Source organism: Zootermopsis nevadensis, unplaced genomic scaffold (assembly GCF_977971745.1).
Source record: "Zootermopsis nevadensis isolate Lab colony 2312 unplaced genomic scaffold, Znev_1.0 Znev_ptg000007l, whole genome shotgun sequence".
Lineage (NCBI taxonomy): Eukaryota > Metazoa > Arthropoda > Insecta > Blattodea > Termopsidae > Zootermopsis > Zootermopsis nevadensis.
Genome location: NW_028259139.1, coordinates 6,884,419 through 6,896,910, shown reverse-complemented (window position 1 = coordinate 6,896,910; position 12,492 = coordinate 6,884,419). Strand labels below are relative to the sequence as shown.

The following is a 12,492-nucleotide window of genomic DNA, read 5'->3' as shown; positions in this document are numbered from 1 at the left end:
CTATGACAGTGTATTGGGTGTTTTCGGTGAACCTTACCTTGCTGCTAAAGCTGCCCCGGTAGCTGCAACAGGTCCGAAGAAGACGAAGACGTGGAATTGTCGACAACATCGAGGAAGGGTGTTGATGGCGGCGGAGACGTCGAATCCTCAAGCTCGAGAACCCTCTGTGCTGGAGGCAGGCGAGGTTGAGCAAGTGCTAGCTGTTGAGGGTAAGACGCCATTAGCGGATGAGGCTTCACCAGACCCGGAAGCGAGTGAGAAGGCTTGTTGAACGGCGGAAGAAGAAGTCCGGCTGTGGCGAGGGCTGCAGCGTAGATGGCAGCAGCAGCTGGATGTACGATGTAACCGCCCGCGGTACAAGCACCAGGTAACTGTTGTTGGAGGCATACGGGAGGATGGTGATGGAAGTATCCTGTGGACGGCGCGGGTGGCAGAGAGATGCTGGGAGTATAGAGCGGTGGTGAGCCGAAGGGATTTCCACGCGCCAACACGGGTTGGGGCACAACGGGGTGCTGCAGGGCTTGGAGGGCCGCTGCAGTCGTTTCGGGAAGAGTGTCCGCGGCACCTTGCATAATACTTTCGATGCTGAAAGATTTAGAGGGAGCGTTCAGTGACGAACCCGCGTACTGTTGCATCTCTTGCGACGTCACTACGTTCTTCAGCATTCCACCGCTAGGAACGTTATTGGAAGCTTGTTGTATGGAAGCCAAGCCAACTTCTAAAGCATCTTTCTCGATTTTAGGCAGCTTAAAACGTTTCCGGCGTCTGAGAAAACTACCGTTCTCGAACATGTCGAGGGCTGCGGGATGCAGAGCCCAATAGGCGCCCTTTCCCGGTCGGTCGGGTCGCCTCGGGATCTTGATGAAGCAGTCGTTGAAGGAGAGGTTGTGCCTCAGGGAGTTCTGCCAACGCTGTGTGTTCCGACGGTAGTAAGGGAAACGCTCGGTGATGAAGCGATAGATGTCTGACAGCGGCAACATCTTCTCAGGAGAGCTCCAGATGGCCATAGCGGTCAACGAGATGTACGAGTACGGTGGCTTCTGGTCCCCGTATGACTCGCGGCTCGGCCTGGGCATCGCGACGCCACTTAAGCGTAAACCATTATCGCGCTGCTGTGTCTAGGTGCCTCAACAAAATCATATTCACTTTTCTCGCTCTCCTAGAAATACACATCGTCGTTTGAGACTCTTGACTGCGTCTATTTCTTTTGCCTCTGTTACCACTCGTCAGTAACGTAACTTTCCATTCTAAGGGACTATTTCAACCTGTTTATCCGATTTAGCATCATTCAAATTATATGAGATTCGATGCTATAGACGCCGATCTATGCAAACTCATTTAGTTATTGTGAAATAAGTGTTTTAAGGGAAGTTATTCTTCAATTTCAAACAATTGTCTGCAGATAATTGTCATTTAGGCAACTGGGAACAAATGGAGCAGAATTTAAATAATCTTGGAGCGTGTAATTGAAAATGTTCTGTTGTCTTTTATAATTCGATACCGTCTTAACACATTACAACCTGTGTTTAAAATGCAGATCTAAGAATGAAACAAAATAAGATTATTTCTGCTCAAGCCACTAATATTTGCAGCACCCTCCTCGTATTTAAATCTCTGACACGACCTTTTTTTATTACTAAATTATATGCTTAGTGACTATCAAATAGGTAAATTGTCTAATTATGTTTAAGTTCTGTTGAGAATCGTAAAAATTCGTTTTTCGTTACTTACAATATTTTCGGGCAATTCTAGTCCATTCTTATATTACACATGTCATAATACCATAACGCAAGTTAAGTACTTGTTTTGATAAGTCACTTGTAAGCCATTTGCCCGCCTTCGAAGCTATTTTAAGTATGGACTGCTCTCACTTTTTGCAGACATTCCCACTTCGCGTCCAGCACTTGTTTATAAGAGCATGTTGCGTTGCAGACGTGCATATGTTAACATATTATGTCTTACCCCTGCAACAAATTACTCTCTGTTGTAAATGTTCACACTGAAAACATATGTAATGTCCATGTCTGGGAATAATAATTATTATACCGATCTTATTTATTGCCAGTTCACCAAAACAATGTTCGAAAATCAAAATATTTGCCTGTCACGACCCGCCAGTCACTGCCTTCTTGAAGCACTCACCGCGTGAACAAACTTCCTTGGCTACTTCTCTCACTTGCATTATTAGTCGTAGTTTGTTATCTGTGTAGTAGAAGGAAGGCCCGCCAGAGTACCACAGAAGGAGGAGCCAACCAAGACTAGACTCCTCCTTGATCTGTCATTGGTGTATGATCAGTCGGCGCGCGACGGAGGGTGTCACTCGCAAATTTTAATCCCCTTGAAGGAGGAGTCTTCCACCATTTTGTTTCCTAAAATGCCTGCTCATAGATTCTCTACGTATCATATCATTTGAAAGATAAAAGATCAGTTTTGAAGCCAGATTCGTTTGTTTATTAGGCTGTATGAGAGCCTCATTTCCATAGTGATTTATAACCTGTGTTACCTGTTTTTGAGCCTTGTGGTGTCTTTTTATTCCAAAACTGTTTTCATCACCTGCTTAGACAACTTCTAAACGCGATAAGATTCGAGCATTCATGGGGTCTGAATGCAGTAAAGTTTCCTCGGGCCATTAATTGTGTAAGAATGCATTAAAATTCAGCTTATCGAAAATTTGTTTCCGTCCCATGAAAGACGGGAAATTTCTTTAGTGCCCCATTGGTGAGTCAGAGGAATCAATTCTGTACCCCCCTCACACTATTTTATAATTATTCTTTTTAATATTATTCTCCTGTCTGGGCGTACAACTCTTTCGAAACGACGAGGACACATGTCGGTGTTTTGAGCACTGTATTCCCTTCCCAGCCAAAATTTTGTCAGCATTGTCCTGTCCTTTGCTACACGAATAAATCCCAGCCTTTCTTAGGCTACAAGGTAATTCTAATAATAGTCTTATTTGCTGGAAATTACAAATTTTGGAACTCTTAATTTTGCAATTTTTGCGCTATCTGTCATCACTTCATTTGTTTCAGGCCCCCGGAAGTAACTAATTTTTAATCCTGTAGGCCCTATTAATTTGTAGGCGTTCTTCACGCTTTGGTAATGTTTACCTTCCGCGTCTCTCCAAGAAGGCAGGCAACCTGCTTAACCGATGGTCATTGTGGCGTAACCACGATTACGCATTGTTATTGTTAATTTTACTGTAATTTCTGTTAATATTTGTCATTATTATTCCATTGTTGCTATACATTGGCCTTGCCTTCGCAATGTATTCTAATTTATTTATATTTTATTTAATGACGCTTTTCAGTAAGGAAAGGATGTGGAAGTAAGTGGTCGTGGCCTAATTTAAGACACTTATTAATTTGGATTTACTTAATAAAATCAGATAATATCAGCCTTGAAATGTCTAATGATTAACACGTAGAAAAAAATTCTGTCAATCGATGTAATAATGTCACTTCTGTAACAAGTTAGAGGCCGGAAGATGAACCACTGAGTTCGAAACATATCGCTCAGTAGTGTGAAATAAACAAGTGTTATAAAGTTTTAAAGACTGGATAATATATCGTGTGGAGACGGAAAACAGACCCGTATTAGATATTTTGATCTGAGCTATAATATAATATTAAAGGCCGAAGCCAGATTTCTGCCAAACGCACCAACAGTAGACCAAACGCCTGATCCGGTCTCCTTCCAGACCCCCCCGTAGGCGCCACCATAGCTTCTTTTGCGTTTGTTGATGCCAGAGTCGCCACCGTCAGAACTTAGTTATTTATTTCCGCATCGCACAGACAAGCATGGCGGACATTATTTTTAAGGAGTGAACGTGAATTTTTTATTGTTTTCCAAATTTCGTCCAGGCGATCCGCAAACTGAAGATTTTGGGAGTCACTTTCCTAGATTACAGGTGATGAATTTTAGCAATCGCAAATTATACATAAACAACATATTAAAGCATGTATTTTATATTCGAAAGAGATTCTAAAATTTATCCTCGCTGAAATGCCCATTTGAGGAAGTCTCTTAGCTTGATCGTCTGTTTTCAGCAAGCAAATTGACGTGATGACGGCTACCATGTGTCCTGTAACATTTGTCACGAAGCAGTTATTTTGATTTGCTGTTTCAGCGGCAGGTGGGCTACTAATGCAGTCAAGACCATAACAAATTGAGTTCCGGTAGAAAGTATAAGCTTAATTGATCAAAATTTTAATGAAAAGTGTCACGAAACCCAGAAGCTGTACGTTCGTCCGACGCGCACTCTAATATGGCAGAGTAGGATAATATTAACACCGGACGAAAACTTCTGTGATAAGTTTTCAAAATTAAGTAAGTCTAGTAATTATGATTAAGCTTATATACTCGCATTAAACCCGCATACTTACTAATAATGCAAATTAAGACGATCTGAATATGTACATGACAGTTATACATTAATTTATTGAACACTTTCTTTCCAAATACAACAAATTGTCCCAGAAGCTTGTTATTTATTACCACCGTCATAAACTTTCCAGGATTAGGCCTGATCCTAAACCCTCCAGGTGCAACTGACCCCACCACCTGTCCTCCTCACTCGGAAGATTTTTTCCTCCCATTGCTTCATATTCATTTACGTCTGCCTCTTTTCGTATTCCGTTTATCCTCAGTTTGTATTCGTAAAATTAGTCTACTTTAAGGGGGTATGTGATGTAATTTTCTTACGTCATTATTTAAGAAGTTTCTATATTCTGTTTTCAATATATTTCGCGTATTCATGGATCACAGATCATGATGATTCAGTGATCTTCCAGTTTTTGCAACAGATTTACAATTTATAATGTATAAACTCTTAGTTCTTCTGTGGTGAAGATTTCAGCCGAAGTGTTCATGTAGGATTTGAGATTTTCAAGGCGGTGAGCCTTCTGAGTTGTTGCCCCGTGTAGTCTGGTAGATGTTTACCGACGTTTTAGAGGTCCTTCCTGCCTCCTACAGTTACTATATCAGCGACGTATTCAGTCCGACACAGATGACGAGTAAGAAAATTACATAATGATCAATATTTTTGCTAAGAGAAAAGAAAGAAAACAAATGCAAAATACTAAAATTTCATCGAAATAACGTACAGGGCGTGGAATAAATCGTTCCTCTTTAAACGAAGTACCACCCTGAAAAAGAAATGTTTGTGGAATTTGCTTAATGAATCACTGTGACGATAAATCTGTTCAGAAATATTACTGAATTTGTTGCTAAGTTTGCAAAATTTGGCAGGTTTCTCTCAAAGCTTGTGTTAGTGCTGTAACAGAAAATGAGTTCGATAACAATTGTAAAACATTTGAGATAAAATTTTATTAAAATATATAGGTCTATACACCTTAAAGCTTTTCTGCAACGCAGTTGTGCTTTTAATTAAAGTTTAATTATACATCCGTGTGTAACACGTCTGTATCTTATTTCAGATATAACTATTTTGTTTCGAAAAATAATTATTTTCACCCCGGTACAAAAAATAATCGAACTTTTACCACCTTACCCTAGATAACACTCTATAAGACAACAACAAAGTCAAATTTTCAACGAAACCGCGGTGACTGATCTTGTCTCATGGTTGGCCTGTATGCAGTATCTCTCTGTCTCTTGGTTTTGAATGCAGTTACGTGTGTGTTTGTAAATCAGTCTGCATTTTCTTCTAACCATTCATATTATAAGCTGAAAATCGTCTAAATGATATTTAAGAATTCAGTCCGTACCGAAAAGAAAACAACATTTCACCATTACAAAGATGAACTGATCAATGCTGTTTAAAGAAATAATCACTGTTTGCAGTGAGAGTCATACGAAACCCATAAATACAAAACGAGGAATTTGTTGAAGCTGGTAGGACAATTGCCATTCGGTTTTAAAGGGTTAAAAGCTCGTGTAAGCCTGTCACCTGGACCAAAACCAATATTTAATACGAGGCTCGTCCTTAAAGTAAGTTTCCCTGGGGCCGTTTACAGAAACAAAACACAATTTCATGGAAATATTTATTGCAACAGATACAGCAAGTGTCCAGCTATTTTTCAACATATTCGCCACCGGAATTGAGACATTTGTCATACCGTGGGACCAACTTTTGAATACCTGTGTCGTAGAAGTCTGCCGCCTGGGATTGGAACCACTGTGTGACAACCATCTCCGCCTCTCTGTCATTCTCAAAACGCTGACGCTGACCGGACAGGAATTTCTTGAGGTGTAGGAAAAGATGGAAATCACTGGGAGCGAGGTCCGGGCTGTAGGGTGGATGATTAAAAACCTCCCAGCTGAACTCCTGCAGGAGACTTGCTGTCCGTCGAGCCGTGTGCGGCCTAGCGTTATCACTGACCGCACTTCACAGTCGGCGGGAGCTGGAATAAGAATCTCCATCTTCAACAGCTGCAACGATGCTACTGTGAGAACGCGGGAAGTGCCGTTAGTGCATGCGCCATGCTACGTCATTGCTCTATCACGTACGCACAGTCGCTTCGCTCAATATAAGGTTTGCTAGCTGTGGGACGAGTGGGAAACTTACTTTTGGGACGCGCCTCGTATATCCAGGAAGGAATTTTGTGGTGTTCATATTTTATAAAAGTGAAATTTCTTCAAGAAACTAAATTTGAGTTTATAGTATCCTTCCGGCCCTCCTTTTTCAGGTCAGTAATTCGAAGGATTCATTACTCCTTGATTAACCTCGTTAGCAGAGAGTCAGTTATTCATGTAGTGAGGCTTATTGATCAAGTAAATCACATTATTTACATTTTACTACTATTTAATATGATTCTTTTACATTGTATTACGTTATATTACGTAATAACTCTTTAAATTAGTAAATTATTATATTTCCTATGTCAATATCCAAAATCACGATTTGAAAATTAATTTTACAGATATAAAACATCCAAGCACAACCTTCAAATTTAAAGGAAGAGACTTAAAAATCAAACAAATCAATATACGCAACGCAAGATGTGCAACAGTTTTTAAAATTGATAGACCTGATGATGATGTAATACACATCGAAACATGTCGTCAATACAAAATGTAACAAGATACAGTATCTACTGAGAATGTTATAATTTTAAGTAATTTTAAACAACATTATTTTAAGTTTGTGTATAGACGGAAAATAAAATATTGTATTATTTATTTTTACCTATTTTGTCCATTATATAAAATTGCCTATATTACTAGGCGTTACATGTCTCATGTTAAAAAATAGGTTTAAATTAATACAATTAGATATACATTAAAACATAATAAAAAATGTGAACTTCAGCTTTTGCGGAGTCGACCTTTTGTGTGCCCTGTTTCAATTCAGAATTACCCATGAAATTATTAATCTCTCTAGACACTTGTTATGACACCTTGGATGGGGGATCAGCCCATCGCAAGTCTTCTACCTACTCAAGACAGCACCCACAGGAAAAACGGAGACAAATACGAATGTATTGAGTGGTTTCATTCCCAGAGTTCCTTGTTCGAGAGCTTAAGAATTAATGTAAAGTAGTGTAGAAATGCGTCTGGGTGTTTTAGTAATGTTTTATTTTATTTTTACTCTCTGTTTGTCGCGAACAGGGCAACAAATTCGCAAATATCACGTACATCACCGCTTATATCTTAACAGAACAGAGTCATTGAGTACGTCACAATCTATGATTGACCGCAGACATAAATCAAGATTCCTGTAAGATGTAATGAATACATTTTATTTTCAGCATTTCCTGTATTCGCGATTTGCTTATTAGAGTAAACAGCAGGAAGACGGCAATAAAAAGCGCTGGCGAAGCAAATAAAGATGCCATCCCGGATATGACGACTAAAATATCAGCAGCTGTACCATGTCTATGAATATGATGGATCGAATTTAAATTAACTAGAAATTTCGGCCTTATTTTGGAGTGTACAAGGTCTTATCATTCATTGCTGGACAGTGATTACATTTCTCATTAAACAGAAGGCTACGCGAGGCTTCGTTAGAACATAAAATGTCAACAAAACAAAGTAGACCGCTCTCGCGTCTGCATCTGGACCAGGTATTCGCTGTAGGGGATATTTCAGAACCCTCAGTGGTCACGCTGAACAATGGTTTCCAGTGCCGGTGGAGGGGGAAGGGAGTTCTGCGAAAGGGACCGCGCGCCTGAAATGAAACATGATTACATTTGTCACTCCGGAGATAAAATATTTTTATTTCCCCGATGGTTTCGGCACCCTTTGTATACACCTGACGCGTAATATTAAATTATGGTCAATTTCTTGTAGCATCAGTCTAGCTGGCATGATGGCGGCGAAGCGCATGTCACTGCACAGAATTTGCCCCCCGGGCATCACTGCCTGACAATACATGTTACCATGAGTGATGAGGTCCCACAGTCACATGACCCAATTCTCGCTGTACGAAACTGTTCAGATTCTGACTGGCTGCAGATTAATAAATAAATCTGCAGATGAAATTGGGAGGTTCCGAGTTGATTATTAATCTAGAAACATTTATCTTAACCAATGGTTTTCCTGCTTTTTTTTCTCCACTAAATGCTGTCATAATAAATTGTACGTCTGTTGACTATATAAAGCGCTGTATTAACTTATACGTCGTATTTGACTTTTATTTTAACATTGAATAACTATGTATTTATGAGTTTCATATGATTATCAGAATAAACAGCATTATTTTCATAAGTAGCATTAACCATTTGATCTTTGTAGTGGAGACGTGTTTTCTTTGCTGTGAGAACTGTTTTTTAAAATAATATTTAGACAATTTTTGTGCTTCAAAGACTTAAACCATAACACTAGTATTCAGTATGACGTAATTTCTTTCATAACTGCATTCTTAAAAAAAGTCCATGTGGTCCGGGGAAGTATTCTTGAAATTCTAAATAGATCCTGTCTGAAATGTACTCCCAAGCTACTTAATGCGCCTAGCGAGAGATGTTTAAGCGTGGCATAAATATTCAGATCGAATTCAACCCTCCTTGAAACGCAAGGAATCCCCTTCACAAACTATTCATTAAAAGCGATCCTTAGAGGGCGGCAGCATTTTAATTATATTGTAAAACATTCAGACTGGTCTGTATTCGGTTCTGCAGTGTGGTTATTAACAGAAGAGCTGCTGCTGTCCTAGTAATAACTTATTACAATTGATGGTTTGCGTACTGCGAGGGGGTACAACAGGAAGTTTTGAAATTCAAATGTGTGGTTGCTCATTTTGTGCCAAAGAGGTTTTGAGGTTTGTCGATGTTACGTGCAGAAAATTAAGGGAGAACATTCGTCAAGACAGGTCTCCGTTGTTGGTCTGCTTGAACAGGTAATGCAATCTGCTTAGTCTGTTTTGTAATTTCGTAACTTTTCCTTCTTTTGGCTCGTAAATCGAAGTATTCCTGTATTAGGCACACGTCTGCTGTAAGTGTTAAAGGGATCTAACGAAGGCGTATTACATTCAATGTCGTCGTTTCTCCGGACTTGTTACATCGTTCAATATTTTTATCAACAAGATCACGATGTTGCCGTCTTCATGTGAAAATTCCTGTTCTCTTGGATCCAGTATGAACCTTAAGTCAATCAAGTAGACCCTGATTAGTAATTATTGTATTATATCTGAAGATCCACCAGAATAGAAAATTTCACCTGAGGACGGGAGTAGAGATAACATCCGAAACATGCTGATTTTGTTCTTAGGATGTTGAAAGTTGGATCAAGTCTGGATAAACATAAATATTGAATGTAAGTCTGTTGTTTAAGTTTCAAGTGATTGGATAAGGGACAGGGAAGAAAAGAGTCTGGACTTCAGAACTTCAGAACTGCTTTACGTCACAGTTTAAAAAGAACACTAATGGGAGAGCTAAGATAACATTGTTCATGAGGGAAAAATAACTTTCTGAGTAATGACTTCATAGTTATAATAGCATGTTTCTTCACGTTTGCATTTCCTTGAGAGTTTTTGTCATATTTATCAACCTTAATATGAGATTATTATTTTATTAGTGGATTCTAAATACATTTTTCATCTTGTACTTTTAGTGTTTGTATTATTGTCGTGAGCCTGTTAAGTTTCAGTAGTGATTTTAAGTTTAATCTCATTTAAATAACGGCCATATTTTCAAAATGCGTAACGAATTATATGTCAGTTAGTTACTTTGAATAAAATAAAAACTATGTGATAAAAAAAGTCGGGCGTGTTGCAAATTTCTTGCTGTAATTTTTATAATCAGCGTACCCGATTTATAAATAAAGACATCTTATTCAGTCCACGTTGTCAGTAGAAAGTGAGAAATTGTTGTCCAGTGTAATGTTTAGTAACAATTGAACATATGGTGAAAGTCTCAGCTTCGTAATGTAAAATACGATAGAACCTGAGATAATGGGGAAGACATGCAAATGATGTGATAATTCAAAAAACTGCTTTCAACATTAGAACATAACAATCACTAGGTTCAACATAAATCACAAATTCGTTTCATTGCTGTAAAGCTACTGATGACCCATAATTGTTCTGACATGCCTGCCAACGTATCAAGTGAAGTTTCCACTACAAATCACGAATAGTGTCGAGATTTTTAAAAATAATACGTAGTTAATAACAGGGCAAGGTTAATTTGCAGCAATATTTCGAATTATTTGTTCATCAGACATAAAATTAGGGTTTCCGCATGTAGCAAAATCCTCCGTGAGAAAGAAACAGTAGGTGAGATGCTTAAGAAATTCTTTGTCTTTTATGGGATCAAAAGGTCCATTAGCGTGTTCTCAGGAGCCTGCAACAAGATCTTATCTTGAACCAGGCTAATCCAGTTCATATCTCTTCCCGTACTTTATATAAGATTCATTTTAATATTATTCTAAAGTCTTCGTCTACTTTTTGGAAGTGGTCTCTTCCCTTCGAGATTTACCACTAAAATTTTGGAAGTGTAATTAGACGCATTTTTCATCATGAATTGAAATTTCACATGCAATCATTAAAACTTCTAAACTGATATTTTTTAAAAAAGTTTAAACGAGCGGATACTTTAATGAATATTCTGGAATAAGTTGCTTGAATAGGTCATTTGTATTTGATTGATTAGAAACTAGTTTATGGATTAGAAGTTTTGAAGTGTTGTTGCTTAGAATAGACCTTTAAAGTCCGGTGGTAATTATACGCACCTGTACCACTTGTTTTGACAGTCAGAAAATCTTCGTTTAATATTTATGGGTTATGTATGTTTCTCAGCATAGACAAGGATTGTCTCCTTAAACAGCATTAACCAATTTATCTTTGTAATGGTAAGGAGCTGTGTTTTCTTTGAGGTAAGAACTGGATTTTTAAATAGTAGGCAAGGTTTAGAACAGACCTTGCTTAACGTATGCTCTGCAGAATCGTTTTGGTGTGGAACACTGGCGTGACGCGGTGTGGCCGAAGGAGACAGTCGTGAACAAAGGACAATCTAAACGAAGCCAAGTCGGAAAAGAACAACACGAAACAACGCCCTCTGTAATCGCTGCACGCGCTGTCCGCCTGCCGGGTGGCACGGGGGAGGGGTAAAGTGTCGACACTTGCCAGAGATGAAAAATGTGAAGTCCTAGAATCTGTGAACTGCAATAGCAAGACACGATCAGCGTTAAATTTGCTCATTGAGAGGCCATCTTTGTGGGACCAAGGACATCAGAAGTTGATGACGAAGCAAGCATTAAAGGGAAGTTTAGTTTGGGAACGAAATTCTAACGCTTTATTCAGCAAAAACTGCACGAAATGAATGCCAAAATTTGTAACGTTGAGAAGTAAACTTTTTGGTAGAAAACTTGTGGCATCGTTCGTCAGATTGTTTTCCGTAACGCATAGTTTCCAAATTTAATATTTGTTTGAAGAACGAATGATTAATTTGCAGTTTGTTGCAGACGGCTTATTCTTCACTATTTTAGCTTTAGAATAGCGTCGTAATTTGCTAGAAAGTAAGAAACTTCCTACTTCTATAGATCACAGAGTGGTGTGATAAATAAAACTTTTATTGAACCAGTTAAACCAATCCGCACCTTAATACAGTATTTACCAAATTTTAACAACGTGTTTTTGTATTTATGGGTTGCGTATGATTCTCAGAAAAATCTTCGATCTTCCATAAACAACAGTAAGCAGTTGAGAAGTGTTCTATTATGGATTGAATTCTTATATATTATGTAACCAAGGTTCGGCTTTAAAGGTTAAAGGTTACTCACTGCGGGTATAAAGAACTGTGGGGAACAAAAGCTATTACGATTTTCCAGTAAATGGGTTTAGTTTGTGGTTCTCCACGCCTTTCTGTTCACGCATAGAACCGATCCTTTCAACTTTCAATGGTTGCAAGTAAAAATTCAAGGAGACAACCATTTGTAGAAATGCACACCACTAGAACTATGTATTTCATTAATTATTATACACGTAAATGAATCAAAGTAAATAATTACAAATTATACTTTAAACATGTAGGCCTATCTTGGTCTAATCCGTGAATGTAATGTTGTGTTGTTAGGTATCAACAATACGAATTC

General features: G+C 38.5%; 1 protein-coding gene and 1 long non-coding RNA gene across 4 annotated transcripts in view; one reads left to right on the top strand and one right to left on the bottom strand.

The window, feature by feature from the left end:
* LOC110834739 (uncharacterized) overlaps positions 1-2,194 on the bottom strand; it is a 36,658-nt gene extending 34,464 nt beyond the window's left edge. The window contains exon 1 of the mRNA XM_022074186.2: positions 38-2,194. Within this exon, the coding sequence (XP_021929878.1) occupies positions 45-1,076 (1,032 nt within the window). The 5' untranslated portion in view covers positions 1,077-2,194 and the 3' untranslated portion in view covers positions 38-44. The remainder of the gene's footprint in view (positions 1-37) is intronic.
* LOC110834742 (uncharacterized) overlaps positions 1-12,492 on the top strand; it is a 276,144-nt gene that overhangs the window by 240,493 nt on the left and 23,159 nt on the right. The window lies entirely within an intron of this gene.